General features: G+C 39.2%; 2 protein-coding genes across 2 annotated transcripts; one reads left to right on the top strand and one right to left on the bottom strand.

Moving 5' to 3' along the window:
- The first annotated feature begins 2,515 nt into the window (after nt 1-2,515).
- LOC139735113 (tRNA modification GTPase GTPBP3, mitochondrial-like) lies at nt 2,516-8,895 on the top strand. Its single transcript, XM_071645883.1, has 8 exons — nt 2,516-3,014; nt 3,828-3,963; nt 4,778-4,931; nt 5,421-5,493; nt 5,923-6,066; nt 6,568-6,733; nt 7,501-7,941; nt 8,670-8,895. Exons 1-8 carry the CDS (start codon nt 2,516-2,518, stop codon nt 8,893-8,895), a joined length of 1,839 nt encoding a protein of 612 aa, XP_071501984.1.
- An 8,322-nt stretch (nt 8,896-17,217) lies between these two features.
- LOC139735114 (protein prenyltransferase alpha subunit repeat-containing protein 1-like) lies at nt 17,218-22,957 on the bottom strand. The gene is made up of 7 exons (XM_071645884.1): nt 22,887-22,957; nt 22,241-22,395; nt 20,897-20,972; nt 20,070-20,174; nt 19,198-19,513; nt 18,141-18,352; nt 17,218-17,724 (listed from the first exon to the last, which is right to left on the bottom strand). Exons 1-7 carry the CDS (start codon nt 22,955-22,957, stop codon nt 17,325-17,327), a joined length of 1,335 nt encoding a protein of 444 aa, XP_071501985.1. The 3' UTR covers nt 17,218-17,324.
- Between the last annotated feature and the right edge of the window lie 158 nt (nt 22,958-23,115).

Genomic DNA, 23,115 nt, shown 5'->3' on the forward strand with positions numbered 1-23,115 from the left:
ATGATATATCATTGTCAGTTATATTCTCCCTTGTGAAGTGAAAATAAAAGTCGGTATAGGTGGCGCTCTGCCAATTCAGGTTCATGACCATCGATATTACGAGGTGACGAATGGGTATAGTCATGAAACAATCGAGCTGGTGTCAACATCATATTGAGGCCCGCTAAGTAACAAGATAATTTATTATTCATTATTCAGATACGTCATTCCTGTTGCGCCGTGTGTGGTTGTGATGCCATCCAAAATCAGGACGGGGGGGGGGGGGGTTATTGCTCAGTGATGTCTTTTCTGCCTGTTATCTTTTGTTTTTGTGTTCACTTCTCATAAGGCGAATTTTAAATGAAATGTGTCATTTCCCTCCAAACTCTGTCAGAAATATTAATAGTCAATCGGGGCGGGGGGGGGGGGGAGGGGGAGGGAAATTCTCGAGATGTTGAAAATTTTCTTGCTTTTTTGATAGACAACTGTCCGAACATAATATCACCCAAAATGTCCACCAGATTGTTAAATTCTAATTCTGAAAATGCAAAATCTTCTTCGCATGGGAAGGGGCTATACACCCTCCCCCGCTCGGTCCTTTCCCCTATAGATTAACAGATTTCCGAATATTTCATCAAAAGTGCATGTGCACAGATCTGCATGTCACTACAGTTCCAAAAATGCAAAAAGTCCCTCGGGTGGGAGGGGATATCTTATTTCAAGTAACCCTTTTCGCCACTTGGTTCCCCTCCATAGATTTAGTATAGCCTTCGGGGACTGACAATTTCCAAAATTCCATCAAAAATGTGTTTACGAGATATTTCCATTTCTAAAAATACAAAAGCTCCCTCGTATGATCGATCCTGGAGGGTAAGGGCCTTTATCCCTCCCACACGTTCAGTTCCCTGCATGCCATACATTTAGTACACTTCGAAAATTGGCAAATTTCCGAATATTTCATCATAAAAAGTGCATCAGATCTATCAGTTCAATTCCAACAAATTCAGAAATTCTCTCATGTGGGAGGGGGATATCCTCTTTCAATTATTTACCCTTCCCTGCTCGGTTCCTATTCATAGATTTAGTACACTTCTTTGATTGACAATTTTTCTGATATTCCATCAATTACGCGATTACTGAGTACTTTAATTTCAATTCTTAAAAATTAACATTTGATTGACAAATTCCCAGACACAGGGATGCCGAGTTCAAAAAATTTTTATGAGTGAGATTTTCATGACTCGGCATCGCTCGGCATCTCGGCGCGCAAATGTGCTAGCGAGCGAGGGTGTGGTTCCCCCTGCGGTGGCCTCCCACGGTATAAGGGAGCTTTTTCAATTTTTAGCTCTTAGCCTATTTGGTGCGATCAGGTGCATACTTAAGACACCATTTTTTACTTATTTTGAAAGACAAAAGGGAAATGTACCTTCAATTGCAACTATCACTTTAATCTTTTGAGCTATGCTCATTATTATAGGCCAAAGTTGCAGACTTCGCCCCGATGCGTGAGAAAAATGGGTGCCATGTGTGAGATCGTGAGACGGCCCCTAAATGCTTGAGTCTCACGCAGAATGCGTGAGACTTGGTAGCTCTGCAGACATGATCATAAATGTGTATACGATATATTTTTTATTTCAATTCTTAAAACTTAATGCAAAAGCTCCCTGACCCTCGTGTGGGAGGGCCGGGTTGGGGAACATCCCTTCTATCCCCTCCCCTGTCATAAAATCCCCCTCCATGCATTTATTATGACTACATTATTGGGGATTGACAATTTTCCACATGTTCCACTAAAAGGTGTGCGCACCAGATCGTTGAATTACAATCATAAAAAATGCAAAGACTCCCTCATGTAATCACTGCACCCAACGGTAAACAGTGGCTTTGTATGTATTCATCTGAGAAGATAATGGCAATAAAGAGCAAAATGAGGAACCAATGTGGCTTGTAGTATACAGTAGGTGCTGGTTACTCCCTCTTTTCAAATTCCTAGGGGTCAGATTTGTGCATGTGAGGAAAAGTAAGGCTGGTTTTCAACTTGAAAATATGAAAGCCTAAACACCGCCCCCATTTGACATTAGGGGCACTGATCATTGGATTACTCTCGAATTATAAAAGTTAGAGAGATAATTTACCAAAAGAGGTGGAAAGGAATTTCTACCTCCCTCATTTTCCACGGCTCATCCGAGCCAAAATGTAAACAAAAGCACGTGCAGCAAGGTCGCATGGCGCGCCCCGCAGTTTTATACGCTGCACGCGCCACATAACAAGCTAGCTACCCTAAGACGTATCCGGATAGAGGATCACAAACGTGTGAAATGCCAATCGGCTTGCAATTGGCTGCAGCGGGAGAGGAGATAAGAGAGAAGTCAACGTGTAAAGAAAGGGTCTACACAGCAGCCACAGTTTCTAAATTTCGACTCCGATTTTTCACTTCTCTCGAAGATAATAATGCAAGCTAGTAAGGCTTGTGGAGTATGCACTTCGTGTTTGCCAAAAAGATTGATAATAAAATCATCTCTATCTTCATTGCAAAATGTCTGCGTTGCTGAAGCAGCCAACGATTGTACGGTTCGGTCGAAGTCTTGTCTGCCGTGCCTGTGGGCGTCACGAAGAGAAGGCGATGGTTGTTGCGAGGGACTGTTCTAGCGCCTTCTTTCTCCACGGCATCGCTCAGCATAGTGCAAACGATGATCACCTTAAAAGCACATTAGTACCCTTTCGTACTTCAGGTAACATATGGTGGCTACCTACAAAAGGTATATCGTCTGCCGACTACAAGTTTAGTTCTTCTTCAACTACTACTTCCCCTCATCACAGTTTCCAAAGTACCATATTCGCTCTGGCAAGTGGCCATGGAAAATGCGGAGTGGCTGTAGTTCGGATATCGGGACCCCGTTCGTGGTATGCTCTGGAGCAAGTGCTTCCACGAAAAATCGTTGCTAAAGTCGCTGCTAGACAAGCCGTCTTGTCCCCAATCTACGACCCGTTCTCACAGGAGTTGATTGATAACGGATTGATCCTGTGGTTTCCAGGTAAATATGCAATGTTTATGCAAATAAAGAATATGCCATGCTACTGGTTTTGAAATCATCTGAAGCTAAACCATAGTAAAAGATGCATTGAAATTGAAGTCAGCCATTCATAATCCCATTCATAATCCCTCACAATCCCTCACATTATGAGGATAAGCCTTTGGTAAAAGTGTAATACTATGAAGAGTTGTTTTGATACACATTTTTGGAATAAACATGTTGTTTTGAACATGGGGTTATGTTACTCTTGAGTATTTACCATCATTATGGCATTTCATGTAACGATGTCAATTGGATAGATAGATAGATAGATATTGCTGTATTTCATCAGAAGGAAAATACATAGCAGCCCAGAGTCTGAATTGCATGTAATATTGATGTAAATATACGAACAAAACAAAACAGTACAATTCAATAATCATTCACATTAAACAGATGCAAAAAAATGAGCCTTATTTCATGAACATATACCACAGATTGCCATTATGACGGTTTGTGCTTATGCACAGACACTTGATTGATGTTTCTATTGTCTTTTTGTTCTGATGATATCAAGCTTTCTTCTCTTGCAGAGTTCAGCTGGAGGGTGTACAATAGAGGACGGGGTGCCTGCAGTTGTGGGGAAATTGAGGGGCAACAAAGTAGTTTTTTTTTTTATTATTATTATTATTTGACAGGGTTCTCTTAGGTGGTATTTGTCCATTTGTACAAATAGAATGTTTTTGTGCCTGTCCTTTTTTTTAATATATATTTTCAAAGCAAGTACTGGAAAATGGATTTTCTCTTGATTATTTGACCCTTCTTCTATTTCAGCACCAAACAGCTTCACTGGAGAAGACGTGTGTGAGCTGCAAGTGCACGGAGGCCCAGCAGTAATTGCTGCCTTGTACAGTGCCCTCGGTAGACTTGATGGTTTTAGTCTCGCAGAACCTGGTCAGTTCTCGAAAAGGTACGTATGGCACACCTCTTCCAGAGGCCAGGTTGATGCACTTCATTGTAGAATGGGAGCCAAACAAATTTTACTCATCCGGGCTAGTCAAAACAATCCATCTGTGTTTCATACATGGGATGATGACTGTGAAAGGCTTCAGCACTGAATTTAACAAATCATGGTTGCAAGCACATTCTAGGGGAGTCCATTTTAATGTTTCTATTTGCATTTTCTACTATTTGTTATATGTGTTAATTAATACCTACAAGCAAAAAGAGGCTAAAGAAATAATAAAAGTGAAGGGCTTTGCCCTTTACTCAGGACTGGAAAATCAAAGGGGGGGGGGGGGTGAGAGAATCAAGGGGGAGGGGGATGAGAGAGTGTTAGGACACATGCAGACAATTTCTTCAGATTTTTTTTTCTTCTTTTTCAACTTTAATGGACATGATTTGTGCATCAGTTCTCAATGTCATTTAAAAATCTTTACAGTCAGTTATCACATTTGTAATTATTGTAGTCTTACTTTCATTCATTTATGAATATATATAGTGTATTATTATGTATTTGCTTGAATCTATTTGTTCATCTATGTATTGATTCATCATTTACTAATTCATACAGTTATTTCCAGTGTCATCTTTTCAAATGGCCACTTGATGACGAGCTAGGGTTAATTTGGACCTATGCCCTTAAACAAAGTACATCGATCAGAGTTTGAGAATATTGTAGTGGCTATATGCGTCATGCAGTCGAATGCACATAAATCAAAGCCCTACAATTCTGAGTTGCTTGATTGGAAGCTTACCCTTCACTGTTTTTTCCCCCTCATCAGGGCTTTCTACAATGGCAAGCTTGACTTGACAGAAGTTGAGGGACTGGGCGACCTGATTCATGCCGAGACAGAAGCCCAGCGTAGACAGGCTGTACGTCAGATGTCAGGTGACCTCAGTAAACTCTACCATCGATGGAGGAAGACCTTGTTAAAGGTACAAAAAGTTGCTATCATGCTGTCGAGGTGATTTTGAGCCAACATAAGATCTTTCATCCATCGCTTCATTGCATTGTGATGTCACAATCATTTCTTTGTGGGATATCATCCAGCAATATACTCTCTCCTCTTTATACACGATGCCAGCTTGAAGAGTGTTAGCGATTACCAGTGGATCTCCTACATAAAACTTTAAGGTGGGCTTTTAAGTAAGACTAGCAGTAAAACTGTGCATCTGTATGTCTCTTTCTCAAATGCCAAGTATGCATACATTGTGATGTGTCACACATACATATTGAGATCTGTTCATTATTCACTGTCTATTTAAACCAGCTTAGTATATGTCATGTTTGTGTTGCATTCTTCTTCTGGGCTGCAGATAAAGTAATGATTGCTTGTCCCCCCCCCCCCCCCCCCCATCCCCCCAAAGATACTTCCAGTGTTGTTAATCGTATGTAATATTTCTTACATCTCTTCATAAATGTAGGTCGTTGCACACGTTGAGGCATACATTGACTTTTCTGAGGATGAGAACATTGAGGAGGGAGTCTTAGAAGAAGGTGAGATAGTTTGCATAGCCAGTCCACCCAATATTGAAGGAGAGAGATGAAAATTTACCAAATAGATTTCCTGTTGGTTTCATTTTCGTATTGTGCAAACCTCTTGCAGGATAGACCCTGTAAAAGTAAATGTTACAAGTGATCAAATATGTTTTCATCCTTGGATTATTGAGATGAATATCATGTGTCTTAATGTTTGCATACAAATGACTGCAGGTAATATTGCATGCATTTGACACACTCCAAGGACTATTTCCACTAAAATAACATGTAAAAATTCAACAAAAATTTGAATCGTTTTAATTACTTAAAGATTCAATATGAACATATCCTCTTGCAAACCTAAGTTGGTAATGGTGTGGTTTGTTTATTTCTTTTACTAGAATTAACAGCTTATTCATTTGTTGTTGTGTCTCTTTTGAAACTCAGCAAAGCAGCAGGTGTCGGAGCTTCTTGCCGAGGTTAAGGGCCACCTTGCAGACAATAGGAAAGGTGAAAGGTTACGGAGTGGAGTTCACGTGACCATCGCAGGACGTCCAAATGCAGGGAAGAGCACCTTACTGAATGCATTGTGTATGTATTTCCATGAGCATAAGGATAGATACAGAAAAGAGATCTTATAGACAAACAAAAAACACAAACAGAAGAACCAACCAACAAACTATGAATGTAGCCTCCTTACCTTTCAGGCTGAGTGGGTATAATTAATTTATTTTAAGCAATTCATGAGTAGAATGTAGCGTAACTGTTTAGTGTAGGTTCAAGCTAAAAATGTGTAAGTAAAGAAATTCATAAAATGTTGCCTGTCCAGCAGAAAGGCCCTATGGCTTGTGAGCTCACAAAATCACAAACAAATTATAGTCCCATCATATGAAAGAGCTATCAAAACTCTGTGGAATTATGTCACAAACAAAAACAAAAAAATTCACTTTGGGGTGAAATTTCATCCAAGGGCCTTTTCTGCCAGGCTGGCAATGAAATGTTTGTAATGCAGTGTGTGAAGGGTTTTGGTTTTACGTTGTTGTGAGATGACAATGATTAGGCCTACTGCACCTCCTGTTTGATAAAATGCAGGCCAGCGTCCAGCGGCCATTGTCTCGCCCATTGCTGGTACAACGCGGGATGTGCTGGAATCCACCCTCAACATCGGTGGATATCCAGTAATCATTAGTGACACGGCGGGTATCAGGGACACGAGGGATGAAGTGGAAATGGAAGGGGTTCGCAGAGCCAGAGAGAGGTAATAATCAGTCTTGAGCATTTCAGTGGTAATAGAGAAGAGAAATTGGCATAATGTTATGATGATGATGATGGTGATGGTGATGATGATGATGATGATGATAATAATAATGATAATTATAATAATAATAATAATAATAATAATAATAATAATAATGTAATAATAATAATAATAATAATAACAGTAATGATAATAATAATAATAATAATAATAACAGTAATAATAATAATAATAATAATAATAATAACAGTAATAATAATAATAATAATAATAATGATAATAATAATCATAATCATAATCATAATCATAATAACAATAATAATGATAATAACAGCAGCAGCAGCAACAAGAGCAGCAAAAAAAAAAATGATGATAATAATACAACGGTGATGAAGGCGACAGTAACAAAGACGACAAGAAGAAGAACCAATTTTAAAATTTTGTCAGTGTGCGCCCTTCAAGAGAGCATACATTGCCTAGTTCATGTGTGCGTAAAAAAAGCACCAAAATCACTCTTTGCAGTGTTTTTAGTAGCGTAAGATAGAGGAACAAGTCATATATCTAGCATGAATTATTCAGATTGTCATCTTTAGCTGCCAGAGCAAGGGATCAATCTGTCTGAAAAATGCTATGAAGTAACCATGCAATTACTAGGCCCTATAAAAGGCAGAAGTTGTTTATGTTATAATAGATGATAGTCATCATGCTCCATGGACATAGTTGTATGTCAATGCTTGTCTCGTTATCATGTCTCATTATCTCATCAGGACCAGCATGGCGGACATTGTCGTGTTCATGGTAGATGCAACAACCATCAACATCAGCAATACAAAGGATGTAGTAGCACAGATACAGGCACAAGTTAAAGAATCAAGATTATGGGACGCCACCAGCAATGCACAGCAAATGCAGTGTGGTGACAGTCATCAACTAGACTCGGAGACCAGCCACAATCACGACTGGAGTGATGAGGGAGAATTGATCATTGTATTGAACAAAACGGACCTACTTGATGAAGAGACTAGAAAGAGAATGCCAGTACCACAGATGGAGTGGCATCATGCAGATACATGTAATGATTCATGCAGCGAAATCCATCCTGAAAGAACTAAAAATGGAGAGAGATTCACCGTCTTTCCTGTGTCCTGTAAAACAGAGGACGGATTGAACATCTTCTTGGAGAAATTCAAAGAGAGGCTGGAAATGATGTAAGAAAAAACGGTATCTGGGGATTTTTAAATGAGGATTTTCAGTGATCAATTACAGCAGATATAAGTGACTGTATATATAGTCATTGACACAAGGGATGCCTGACTTTTTTTGCACTCAATGACATGGTGATATCATGCATTGTGGCAATAATCTAAGTAATGAAAGGTGGATGGTCAACCTAGGGGATGACTGGTAATTTCTCGGCTGAACAGGTTCAATTGAAAAGTATATCAGATTTTAGCTTTTTATCAATCAATCAATGGTACGGTGACTTTGAAAGTGACAAAGATTTCTCTTTCTGAGTTACCCCAGATGACAGATGTAAATGTTGAGACTACTATTGTTTTATTAGAATAAGCTCCAATTGTGAAAATCTCTTTGTTGATGAAGTGATGAGCATAACCTGTTGTATTTTATATATACATAAATTTATATATACATATATACAGTATGTATATATATATATATATATATATATATATATATATATAAACACACACACATACACACACACACAAATGTATATATATATATATATATTTCTAGTGATCATCATATCCACTGCCTATGCATTGATACATGAATACTGTATTTTTCCAGGTAGAGGTACAATGTAGTTTTAAAAGTGAGAAGGACATAACTTCGAGCAGAATTACAGTGAAAATAGCTAGCATCTCATGCAACAGAGTTTAAGTTACCTTTCCCTTCATCTCTCCTGGTGCAGGTGCAGCAATACTGCATCATCTGATCCCTATTTGACGCAGGTGCGCCACCGAAACCACCTGTCCGTGTGCGCCCAATCCCTGGCCTCCTTTGGCACCAGGGAGGACCTGGTTCTAGCGGCAGAGGAAATGCGGATCGCTCTGCGTCAGCTCGGCAAGATCACGGGTCATGTGACCACGGAGGAAGTACTGGACATCATTTTTAAGGACTTCTGCATCGGAAAGTGACCGTGATGGCATGACTGATGCCATCTGATGGGAAGAGAGAAAGGACTGAGGCAATGTACACTTACACTGGTTATTAGTCAAAACTTGTATTGGGCAGTGATGTGAAATGTCAGTGTTTAATCTGATTTCAGATTTGTATTGTCTGAACAAAACCCACTTTTTAGGCTTTTGGCAATTCAAATGCAATTGAGCAATCAAAGTGTTTACAGATTAATGTACTTCAAACATTTTTTCATAAGTTTACATAGTAAATCAGTCTGTGGACTGAGCAAGCTTGCCATCCTCTTTCCTTCTCTTGTGGAAGTATCTTGATGCAATTAAGTTTAAAGAGTGGAAATAGATGTTCTCCTGAGAAATTTTCCAGTGTCAGTTACATCTTTTAGTTGGCCTTATGGCAAAGGAAAAGAATAAAAAAAGCCTTTTCATACCTGTTAAAATGTAAGCTTTAGTTAGCTCTGACACACTTTCGGTAACTACGCATGTACAAGGTACTTTGGGTTTAGTCACAAAACTCAAGTTCAATGACCTCGTAGTACTTCAAAACTGAACCCGGTTCCTTCTGGGAGCTCCAGACCACTTGTGAGAAAGCTCAGTTACCTGGCTTGGACTTCCATTTTAAAAAAAGGGGGAGTTTCAAGAAAGAGAAAAATATTCAGATTATTTGAGGAGGAAGGAGAACAGGGCCATGGCATATGGATGTGAAATGACATGACCTTGCTTATTATGTGTGCATTCAAATGACAAGCAAATGAAAATTCTGCAGTAGCATATTGATATTATGTTGTTCAATTTTGCCCATAAGTTTGCAATAAATTTGTTTTACACAACATTACTTTTGCAGGGTTTGCAGGGTATTTTTTTAATGGAAAGGTCTTTTTCAGGCTTTCAGAATAAGTTGATATCATGTAAATGTACTGTATATGCCATATATTTCACGAGTTTAAATTTTCGCGAATCAAGACTTCCCAACGATTTCGCGAGTGGTTAAATTTGCAATTGTGGAGTCCAAAACTGAACGGAGAAATGTGTACGCGTACGTCACATTCACATCAGAAACAGAGTCAATTTTTTCATGTGTTTTTAATTTCGCGAATAGCAGCTGACTCGCGAAATTTGCGAAAATAAAGACCTTGCAAAATATTTGGCGTATACAGTAGTTTAGAGCTTGAGCTAATCCAATGGGGTGCCACAGTAGCAGTCACTCCTCTGTTAAACAAACAATTGAGACAATCAAACAGACGATCATATTTCACTCAGGTTCAAGTATCATAATGGCTGTGTGAATATCTTTATGCCTCTGCGACCTAAAATGCAAATGTATGTATATTATGTCTTCCTTATCCAGAAAGTATAAATGAAATTTTAAGAAAACTGTATATTTGTGTAAAATGGCACTAAAACTGAGGAGTTAAGAATCACAGTTTGATATTTAAGTTCCTGTTTTAATTCATTATCACTAAGAACATCGAGTGATATAAAGGTCTACTAGGGCATTTGAATACTTACACTTCGGGCATATTCTTGTTGATTTCAAGGGTCATGTAATTCAAATGAGGATTATTTCACTATTCACTAGAAAGTGAAGAGTTGGCTTCGTGGGTATCAAAACTACTTGTAGTATGCTAATACACTTTGTATGTACATCTGTACATGTAAGCATGGATTGAAGTGGAGCAGTATATCCACAATTATTTGACCTGATTTTATCAAACAGGGTAAATAAATGTTTATCAGGGCAAGAAATTGCTGAGATTCTGGGGAAGGTGTGATGGAGGTAGATCAAAAGTCAATCTGGACATGGATTACGTTTGGACATTGCACTCCCTGTGGGGGCATACTGTGAACTTTCTCCTATTCTGCCAGACTTGGGGAAATGCTACAGGTCACTGCAAAGTCATGGGGAACAAAGCATATACTAGTATTGCATATTGCAATAAATGATACTCAACAATAGGTGTGAAGATGTTAGATGCATGGTTAATTGTCAAATAAGAAACACAGTGTAGACAGGAATATCTCATATTTTGCGATTTAATCTGTAGTTATATATAAAAAAGGAGACTTTATCTAAAATATATAGAAACTCATAAAGTACTGAAAATGACTCTGTTGATTACACAGATGCCAAAAGGCTAATACAATAATGAACATATAATATATTACTTGCTCTTACAATATTTATGACACATAACATGTCCGCCTTTGTGTAGATGCTTAGTCACTTAGAAGCAAACTTACTCAATGCAATACAGCATAGATGGACACTACATTCAGGACCCATAGTCAAATACATTGCACATATTACTTGCATATATGTTAATGATGTCAAGACTCAATTGTATCTACAGACACACTGCCAATCTAACAAATTACATAGACACCACAATTATATAAAACATTGTAAAGAATGGGAACAAACCAAGCAAAGTGTAACATTTTCCTTTATGCCATACTGTGACCTGGGCCCCATCTTATAGAATTATGAAATCAATTTCAATATCATTAAACTTGCAATTGATCTAAACTTACCATTAATTGCAAATATCGGTCTAAATATAAAGATCGAACTGAAATTGCGATCAATCTGTATGAATTGTAATATTAATTCTATAACATTGACACAATATTATACCAAAGCTTGGTATCTTCATATTACAAATCTGAATTCCCAGTCACATAGAAATTAAAAAATGTGCTTCAGAAGTTTAATGTAAAAAATGACTGATATACTGCAAACTCTGTTGCAACCTTAAATTTGTGATTTATTTTTACTTTCCGTGACTGATTTAGAATCAACTGCAGCTTCTGACATACTTGCAATCAATTCAGTCCTAAAAGTTGCAGTAAATATCAATTGCAGCTTTGAAAGTTGCAATTGATTTGGGGACTTATGATTGATTGCAACTCTTTATAAGATGTGGCCCAGGAAAGTGAACTTTCCACAATATCACTTCCGCACACAATATTTCTTGTAAATAATTCCAATATAATACAGGTTGTAGCAGCATAAATAAAAGGCAGATTTAAACAGATAATGGCTGCAGGCAGCTTTCACATGTCTATTCGTGTGTAATGGGGAATTCCTTCACAACCCCTTCTCACTCAGAATACATTTCAACCAACAGAGAGATTGCTTTTCACTACAGTGCACTCCCGTTATAACGAAATGCTCGGGACCAGCAGTTTTCTTTCGTTATAACGAAAATTTGTTATAACCGAACAAATACAATATATAACAAAAACAAGGAAACCACGCATACATCATATTCTGTTTGTTGAATACTCATCTTACACTGTGCAGATATGTGAAACGGGATGGTACACTGTACCTTTTAAATTTTGTTTGGATATTACATTAAAGAGAGCATAAAATTGAAGGAAACTGCGTGACACACGGAGCGAACACACCGCGATGTAAAGCGTTCGCCCATGCTTGTTCCGCTACGAATTTTTGAAAGCGATCCGCATTTCGTTATAATGGAGCACATTTCTTTTGTTTTTCTTTGTCCGTGGGGCTCGGAAAAGACTTCGTTGTAACGAAAATTTCGCTATAACCGTGTTCGTTATAAGCGAATTTTGTACCATAGACATTAATGGCGATAATTTTGGGACCAGAAGTTTTACTTCGTTATAACGAAATTTCGTTATAACCCTGTTCGTTGTAACGGGAGTGCACTGTATAAGAAATGACAAATCTTACCCTTCCCACAAGCACTTGCATATTGGATAGTCCAACTTGACACACTGGCATTTCATTCTGCCCTTTTATCATTCTTGAGAGTGAATTCATGTCACTAGAATTAATTTCCCAGGCTATAAAAACATGATGTGAGATGAGTAATCCTATTTGACATCATTCCCTGTGCTCCTCCCCCCCCCCCCCCCCACACACAAAAAAAAGGTCACCAACAACACCAATCTTAGCAGGCAGTCAATTACAAATGAAGACCTGTTTCACACTGGATTTAGAGAGAGAAAAAAAAGAGGAAACCAAACAGGAATTCAGTGCTTTGATTTTTTTCATCCAAATGACCTGTATCAGCACCCCTTTGTTAACCTGCAGCACACTCCTGCAAGTTCGCTTGTCCTAATGCACTTTGACACACGCTACATGCACAGGCATTACGCAGGTGGCGGTCTTTCCTCCTGCATCAATTAACACACCGTCCAAGTCTTAGGTAATAACACCTGTCCAAGTCTTGGGGAATAACACCTATCATACACCACAGGGAATTTTTGTCGTCGCCTTTTTGTCCCCATTAAATTGGCAAATCTGAATTTAAATGTGGTGTCCTTTGCTGAACAAATATTTGATAGAACTCATCAAATTCCTTGAATCTGCACAAAATCAAAGAAAAAAAAAAAATTCCAATTCAGGATAGAAGTGTTAACTTTGAGCTGCCAATTTAACAACCACCAGTATACAAACGACGCACAGGTCTGAGTGCATCAGTTAGAATTGTGTGCATAAGGTAACTATGGAATGCTTAACCAACAAGGCGAAGCCTCGTGGGTTTAGGCTAAATTCCATAGTTACCGCATGCACAATATATTCCAACTGACGCACGAAAAGACATGTGCGTCATCTGATTTATAGAATGGGTAATTTTCTGGCCAAAAACCCATTTTCCTATCGTGTTACCCGATGACAAAATTACTGGATGCATTTCCTTTTGGCTTGGCATACACATACCATGCATCAGTTTTTACTGGACGCACGGCTAGCCATGCATCAGTAAATACTGATGCATGGTTGTTTTAGCCAATAGGCGTCTCGCACTGGGTGCGCGAACGCCTGCTTAGCGCGCGAATCTTTGTTACAAGTACACGTACTCTTGCTACTTGCTTGCTACAAGTGCGCGATAACATGTTTACCACTGTGACTCAGCGTGCGGCCAGTAAAAATCAACACATAGCTCTCGACCAATGAGATCGCAGGATTCTCGCTACCCATTCTATAATACTAAATTAAGCACTAGAGAGACTTTGATACTTCTGCAGTTGAAGTATAAACAACAACATATTATGAATGAGTGGCTTGGAAACCATTTGTGCGCCTTGAGTGCCAATTGGCACAGAAAATCCCAAAGCATTGCACACACTGTCCAAAGTCCCTAGCACAGGATGGATTAAATGGAGATTTGTTTGATTGTTGTTGTTTTTTTTTTTACACAATACCTTACAATACAACAACATTACAAATTAAATATAATATAAAAATGTAGAATCAAACTACAGATATGTGATATCTGGGACTTGAAGGGTTAAAGACCCCCCAAAGCGTGGGGATACTATGGAGTTGGAAGGCTGGGCTGGCTCGGATGTATTCAAGAATCCCTGTAACGAATTGTGTACAGCTGTATCACTGATGACTGCAAAATATACACACACAATCTCACCTGGAATCGACCATTACCGATGAGCATATGCTTGGAGGCATATATTTACTGACTGGTGCTTCTTGTGGTTTCATATGTACCCTGGTGGGCAGCGAATTAATCTGGCCATTCATGAATGACCCACACTGCAAGGTCTTTGAATGGAAGTGTGCGTGTTATTACTTTACAACGTATTTGTACATCTATTCAACTAAGAACACTGGCAGAAACATTCACACATGTTTATGAAACGAACAAAACTATGCAGCATTTCCACAGAAATACAATATTGTCTGAACAGCACACATCTGCATGGGGAGCTTGGCATCATAAGTCATCAAGAAAGACATTGTGAATATATGTTTGAGAATACAACACTTCTAACATTCACAAGCTGATACAACCCTTTTTTTCAAACACAACAAATTGTACAAGTAGTCAATACCTTGTTTTTAACATGCTATGCAGCATCGTTCACTCTCTCCAGCAATCCTATCATGGCAAAGGAAAAACAAAAACCAACAAAAAATGTACGGAGATAATAAGGCAGCATTACACACCATTGTGACAATGAGGATAACATGGTGGTAAAATAAGGCAGTTCTACGAATCTTTGGATATATAGGACAAAACCTGAGCCAAGAACTGAAATTATGCAGTGGACATCTGAATGGCAAATCTTTGCTAAAATCAATGGATGTGAAATTTTCATAAGCATGATAGATAGAAAGGGACAGCATATTGCATATATATATATATATATATATATATATATATATATATATATATATATATATATATATACTGTGACACCTTTGTGCCTGTTTTGCTGTCAGTAAATACAGTTATGGTATGGTGATGATGATGACACAATTTGACAATGATTATGATGAGGATATGATGTCTACATAGTGATACAAATACGTAGGGGATGATGAATATTTGTGACATCTGTTTTATGACGGGTGTACAATATTGACATCAGATATACTTGTGAATTTTTGAAAGTTTTCTGAAAAGTAATTGCCACAAGTTATGAATGATGGTGATGATGGCTGTTACAACGATGATGATGATGATGATGATGATGATGATGATGATGATGATGATGATGATGATGATGATGATTATGACAATTATGACAATTGTGACTGATGATTATGATTACAAAAATGAGACTTTATCAAAGACTTTGAGATTCTATGAAGATAACATTTACCTATGATTTCATATCAGATGGACACTACTGATAAATAGTAACAAACTGCAAATTTCTAAAAATATAAATATATGTATATGAACAGTCCAACTAAAAGTAAAACCAGCAATTTTGGAAAGATCAACATGAGTATGTAGAGATTGTCATAACTCAAAGTATTGATTAAACTGAACACCATGAAATACCAACCAGTCACTGCCATTTTATTTCAGTGGCATTTGAAAAAGTGAAATGCACAAGGCATAGACATAATTATGGCATCATACTTACATATCGAAATACATATTTGCACCAAATTTCTGTTTCCTTTGACAATGCAATTGCAGTTGATGTGGCTCTATTACATGTACTATACCTGTATGTAACGACATCCAACAATACTGATCTTTTAATACTAACTATGCCTAGTGTGATTGTTTGGTATCACGCTTTGATTTCCCGCTTCATTCCCCATCCTAACCCCACCCCAACCCCCAAACTCCCCCCACCCCCCCAACCCCACACAAAAAAGTACACAGAGGAAGACCTCAAAAAGAGAGTGGAATCCAAGGGAAAAAATAAAACAAGGACACAACCCCCTCAAGAGAAAATCCCCCCTAAGAAGAGACCCGGGGGTCTCGCACTCACCTGAGTATCGCAAGTTCACCTTCCATGCATTCTCGCAGACTCTTACCTGAGAACATTGGAAACTTGTGGTGGAGGGTAGCTTTAAGAGCTATGGCATGCTACCTGTCAAGTTTGGTGAATATTCATCAAGGGGTTTTCAATGATCATGAACATGCACAATTTACATCACCATTTGGACCCATCCCACCCCACTTCCTTGGGTCCCAAGAGGGGGGAAGGGGGGAGGGGGAGGAGGACACCCCTGATTCTGCCATGAACAAATTTGAAACAACAGTTATCAATATACTGACTCATTGTATTAACTTAGCTCAATCACTTCTGGTTCTAGAGAAAATCTTTAAAAATTCCTTACTATACCCCCCTAGGGATGCTACCTGCCAAGTTTGGTGAAAATTCATCATGGGGTTCTCAAGAAAAAGATGAAAATTCACAATTTAGGTCCCAATTTAGGCCCCCTGGGGCCCCCAGGTGGGGCATGGTGCCCATTTGATGGGAATGAGATTCTTTCCCCAGAGGGATGCTACCTGCCAAGTTTGGCGGAAATTCATCATGGCATTTTCAAAAAAAAAAGATGAAAATGTACAATTTGGGCCCCTTTAGGACCCCTCCAAACCCCGCTCCCCTGGGTCTCAAGGGGGGCACCCCTGATTCCGCCATGAACAAACTTGAAACCACAGTCATCAATGTACTAATTCAAAGTATTAACTTAGCTCTATCACTTCTGGTTCTAGAGAAGAAGTTTTTAAAGATTCCTTAATTTTTGGGAGTTTGGGCCCCTCTGGGGCCCCCCAGGTGGGGTATGGTGCCCACTTGAACAAATTGAGATCCTATCCCCCTAGGGATGCTACCTGCCAAGTTTCGTAAAAATCTGTCATAGAGTTCTCAAGAAGAAGATGAAAATGTAAAAAGTTTACGCACAACGCACGCCGGATGCCGGACGAAGAGCTATCACAATAGCTCACTTGAGCCTTTGGCTCAGGTGAGCTAAAAATAAATAAATATGAAAAAGAACAATCACATAGGAGATATACTGCCATACAAAACAAATAAAAGCAAACCAAATGCAAAAGAGTTCCTTGTGAAGTCTACCTTTGTAGAATAAATAATTGATACTGTTCTGCCACAGCACTATGTGCTGGGACAGAAAACAAAAATTGTACCAAACCAAGATTCATTGCACACTTGTTACCACCCGTCACACACCATCAATACTTTACGGACTGAAGCCATCGCCTGTGGTGATCTATACACCTCTGGAGCAAGGGCCTGTCTGAGTCAAATGCCTTCTTATGCACTGCATCCATGAAGAGCACCTCGCACTCGGAGGACACTAAGACTCTCAGGGAAACGTTGCTCGTCATCTTGTCATCATGGAGATTGGGGATCTCCATCTCGGCGGTCTTGAGGTTGGAGTAGTCCAGCAGAGGGAACCATTCTCCCTCCCCGGGGACAGAAGATTCCTCGCTATCTGCGCCTCTTCGGTGGGAACCATGTCCGTTCAGTTCTCTGCAACCGTTTACCTCCATGTGGCCTCCATCTTGGCAGAAGGAGGTATTCCCAGTCTTCATCTGCAAACATGTCCTCCCAACATTCAGGACTGACCTCCTGGGATGGGAATGGATGGGGGAAGGGGGCGGGGCAAGGAGTGGAGAGGAGTAGAGTGTACCAAAGAGTTTAGGCATAGAAGAGCAGATTATGAAGGGACATTTAATTGCTAAAATTTGAGCTGTGAATTCCCTTGCTACCAAGGTTTTTAATAATTGCTAATTTAATCAAAACAATTTTCATGTATGTGTGTTAATAAAACTGCCCATTTTGCTTGCAACATCCAAGTAGAATTATGTTGGAAAGCGTAAGTACAGATTTTGCATGGCCCCAACAATGCATGTCTTGTATTACTACCAGAGCAAAGAATTCTCTCATTTCAACACAGACACACACATTATATTGAACATAAGATTTATGAGAATGATTACATTCCCTGCTATTCCAGTTGCGACAACAATGTGACATTTACTCACCTGTGGTACCAGATGGCCTCGTGTCCCGGGAAGCTCTGGATGAGAGCGGAAGTGAAGAGGAGCTCCGCCTTCACCAGAGCCACCACCCTGTCTTGCTGAAGGGCGCCCTCAGAGAGAGCCCGCAGGAGAAAGTGGCGGTAGCTGAAGCCGCTGTGGTCCGATATGTGCTGGCTCACCCACGCTTTTGTGCTCTCCAGCTCTTGTTCCAGTACCTGTGGTACATAGGAGCAGTCAAATTCAAGTTTCAGCAAAGGTTATAATCCTCTTTTGGAAGCCTCCCGAAATCTCACAAATTCTCACCCCACGCCAGTGCCAGTGGCACAACTTCATCATGCAACAACCTTCAAGAATAAAAAATCAGCTGATTTAGAAAAAGAAAAACATGAAAGCATTTTTCTGTTTGTTTTCAATTTCATCAGATTTCCCTCAAACCAGAAATGTCTCATTATCAAAGCATACTTTCTCACTTGTATGTTACTCTTTATAATTATCGAAAATTCAATGTGCGATGTGCTGCAAGACAAACTTCCAGTCTAAAGACCTGGCAGTGTGGGAAAACATGGGTGGTCCTATTGCATCGTTCTTCATGCACTGCCCATCAGGGTACATTAAAAAAAAAATCACAAATAGTGCCCATCAGGCACAGGTCAGCGAATACTGCAACAGCCAACTCCAGTCGACTCTAGATTCTTCCGACTGTGTGTGTATCTACATAGAGATTGGTGATAATAATAATAATAATAATAATAATTGATATGATTTATATAGCGCCAAATCCACTCTGCAGAGTGCTCTAGGCGCGGGTAAAGCTGTACACTATTCATTACAGGGATTCTCAAATAAATCTGAGCCGGGCCAGTCCTCTCACTCCATGGTATTTCCACTCTACCTCGTCTATAAGCTGACTTTAATAGAATGAGTTTTTCAGTCCCTACAAGACTTGCACTGATTCTTTACAAATATAGTTCTCATACTCCTTGTTTCGCATTAAAGGGCCTGGGTAGCCTGACATACAAATTAAACTAGGGTTAAATATGAAATATTAATTTGCCCTTACTGCAACATCCAGTCCTGCTATTCTCTGAAGCACCCATATTCGGTGGCTCCATGCATTGTAGTTGCTAGGATACCGGTCGGCAGCCGCCCGACAGGCCTCCATCTCGTGCTGTATGGTTTGCCTGTGTCGATCTGTCAGTTCAACCTCCTTTGCAGCCATGGGAAGAGTCGGGTGGGCTTTGACGGAGGAGCTGCCGTTGAGTTGGACTGCATTATGTGCGTTACTGTTGCGGGAAAGTGACGAGTTTGGGCAATTTTGTGCGGCTAGACTAGGTGAGGACTGTACTGATGGAAACAGTTGCTGTAAAAGCCATCTCCTGATGAAAAAAAAAAAATCAAAATGACAAATAATTTGCCTTTCGCAATCAAACCATATACGAGGATATGTTTATAGCACTATTATATATGAACACCGTTTCATAAATGAAATAATGCCATGACTTAAACAATCTAGGCTAACCAACTGTTTAAAAAATGGGCATGATTCCAAACCTGTACATAAAATATGTTACTTTACCTTGACATAGAAATTAGGGGGGGGGGGGAGAATTTCACTGACAAAATGCCTGGAAGCATTACAAAGCTCTTACAATGTCATGAAGCCTGCTTTCTGTAAAAAATTCAAGGTAAATATGAATGTTGCAGGTTCTCCACAAAAACAAATAAACAAATCATAAACAATTATGAAAACATAAAGCAACACCTGTTAATTGAAATTGCACAAAATGCAATATGGAACATTGTATGAGACTATGACCTTTCTTGGCCTATAGTCTTTGATATTGTACAAGGTTAATAGTGCTGGACACAGTTGGAGAAGCAAATCGAATGCTGATGTATCCAACCTGGCTACCAAGTATAATGGCTACTTACCTCTGTATGAATGTTTCTGGACTCTTTGGATGCTTGGTTTGGATCAGGGTAGCATATCTCAGTTCATTCTCTGCCTTGATGAAGTTCTTCAGCACTAGGTCTTTCCTAAATGGAACAGTCAACAGGAAAATTTTAACTTCATTGCAAAATAAGGCACACATAGACACTGCTTCAAGTGTCATAAAAATTTGCCATACTGTAACAGTGGACATTTCATGCATTTCACACAACCAGAAATTGGTGCGAAAACAAAAGCACGCAAATATATTAGCTTGCCATATGTTCCAGTAGGTGAAGCTTGATTCCATGGAATCAAAACCCCGCTACACTCATCTTACCAGACCAAGTGCCATAAATTACTTGTGGGAAAATATCCACTTTTATAGTAATCGCAGTTGGACATTTACATCTACAACATGTACATCTTTGCGCATGAATTTCATTCATGCAGGCTCCAGCAAAAACTCAACACTCCAATTAATACTGCAGAAGACTTGCATTATCGAAATTGATGGAAACTCAAAGTAATGATTGCTGACAAGACTGAGAGTATTTGTGCCAGAGACAGAGTGATTTGAGAAGTGAAATGATATCACCTTCTGTTGAAGCTAGGCAATAGTAGTGAAATCTCTACATCCCATACTATAGTGGAAAATAAAATGTGTGAATTATATATGATGTGCACTGAGGCATGTTAAATGTACGCAGAATACTCAAATGTAAGGTGACCTGTTACATCAGCTTGTTCCATATGTGACTGCAGGCTGCTACAAAACAATAATATGCAAAGCTGGCAAGCACATTCCAGTTCAACAATCCACCGTTACCTCATATTCCATATTGCATAGCACTCAGGGTTGAGAAGGAGAGCTGCTTGGCTGAATTCATGAATCGACTTCAGATCTGAAGAAATAAAATGAGAAACAGAATTTGCTTGTTGCTTTTCATTGTTATCTTCTTTTTTTTCATCACCACAACACAAATGATTTGATTGCAACATATTGTGACACTCATCTTGGTGTCCAAAATCAAGTTCAGTCAATCTGTCACTCCACAAGAAGCCAGGCAATGTCTCTCAATAGGCATGGTCAGACTGGCAAAAGATTGAGAAGTTTAAGATCATAATCTTTAAGATCTCGAAGTTTAGCCAGTGTGACCACAAACTTCCCGCAAAATTTCTCGCAAAACTTCTCACTCCAACTTGGGATATTTCCCCCATGCTACCCCCGCCAAACTTCTTGATCTTTTGCCAGTGTGACCGGATGAGAAAAGATCACGAAGAATTAAACTTTTTGATCTTTTGCCAGTCTGACCACACCTTGTTCATTAAACATTCAGCTTAGTTAGGGGATGAGGAGAGGCTGATGAAGCAGGTCTGCTCCTGTTCCTGTAGTAGACTGTTTAACTCAAGATGCCATAAAGACAAGAGTTTGACCCGAGGTCAGAGAAGGAACCAATGGTAAGTAAAGATGAGGTGATCACGAGGTGATGTCGAATATGAATGGGATCAGATTAGTTTAGAAGAATCATTGGGTGTGGAGGTGAGTGGAAAATACAGAGGGAACTGAAAAGTCTAGACACAAGGAAGGGAAAAGGAATTAGGTTGTATGGAAGGCTAAGTGTGTGGAGAAATGATCAGAGGCATGTATGTGAAGTAAACTACATGGAAAGCTACTGTGAAAAGGAAACTTAATTTATACAAAAATATTTCCTAGTCAATTTAGTACTCTTACAATATCAAATAATGTTCACAGGGTGTAAATGACAAGTTCCCCCTGATGGACATTAACCAATCTGCGAATGCACATCTAGGATAAAATTCAAATAAACCATGGCACTTTAGAGACAGCTTAAGTCATGAATGAAATAAAAAATATTGTAAGTGCATTTCAGAGCCAATCTGAAGTGGGACACCCTCATTCCTAAAGAGCAAATGGCTAATTATTTTATCAAATCACTGAAAAGGGAAGGAATCAATTTAGACTAAAATTTTATAGTCAGACATGATTCTTTTGAGTACAACAAAATATAACACTTGATCTCTACAGTCTTTTTACATTCCATGCCCTTGGAACTTGTGTGCAATTTTCCAGCATGTGGTTTGAGCAGCATCAGCAGGACATTCGACTTTCAATATCATCAACTTGAATGTTGAAGTTTGTAGTATTCACCCTTGACAAGTCCTGTTTGCTTCATCAGATTGGTGTACACATAGTTGAAGAGAATCTTGATGCTCCACGTTGCCAGGCCAAGTTTGTGGTTCTCCAGCACCACGGGGCTTTTGTTGACCACTGGCTCTGGACAGTAGATGAAGTCAAACTCATCGCTACAGATAGGGCAATGAAAGGAACAGAGAATGAACATTTTGACTGATTGATACTTCTTGTTGGTCAGCCTTCTTTGTTTCTGTTCTAAGTTAAAATGACCAGTCTACAGTACAGACACACACTGTTTCTTCCAAACTGATCAAAACATTATGCTACTTTATAGAGGAATGCTGATGTCTATCTAACGGTAACAAGATAGAAAGAGGACAGAAGAGACAGGTCTGACTGCTGAGCTGTGTGTATGTTCAGAAATATTCACAATCAGAATTGTAGTGGTACTTGTCGGGATGTAATAAATGTATTGAATGTAAGCCTAATTAGGGACGAGGGTCAAGAGTTAGATATGTATATGGAGGCAGATAAATTAAAACTAGCTCTAGATCTAGAGACAAGACAGAGGTCTAGAATAATAATAATAAAACTTGAAAGTTGTTAATGTTAAATGGCGAGGCCCAAGCAAAAGAAAACCCCCGTTAGGAACCCTACTCACATATTTGGGTCTCTCCGAAGGGCACTGCTTAGATCGGAGAGAATTCTCTTCTGTCTGCTATCGTCTACCATGATCCTACTCGTCTCTTGTCAATGCTTGTAGTTGAAGGAAATGTGTGCAGTCGAAACAAAGACAATTTATCCAGTGTGTAAAGTGCCAGACAGATTCCTGGGAGTGGTGTTTCAGTGCAGCTACAAATAACACATATAAACAGTAGTATTCGCTGACT

Source organism: Diadema antillarum, unplaced genomic scaffold, assembly GCF_040938485.1.
Source record: "Diadema antillarum isolate AM-2024a unplaced genomic scaffold, OU_Dant_1.0 seq00000563_RagTag, whole genome shotgun sequence".
In the NCBI taxonomy this organism is placed as follows: Eukaryota; Metazoa; Echinodermata; class Echinoidea; order Diadematoida; family Diadematidae; genus Diadema; species Diadema antillarum.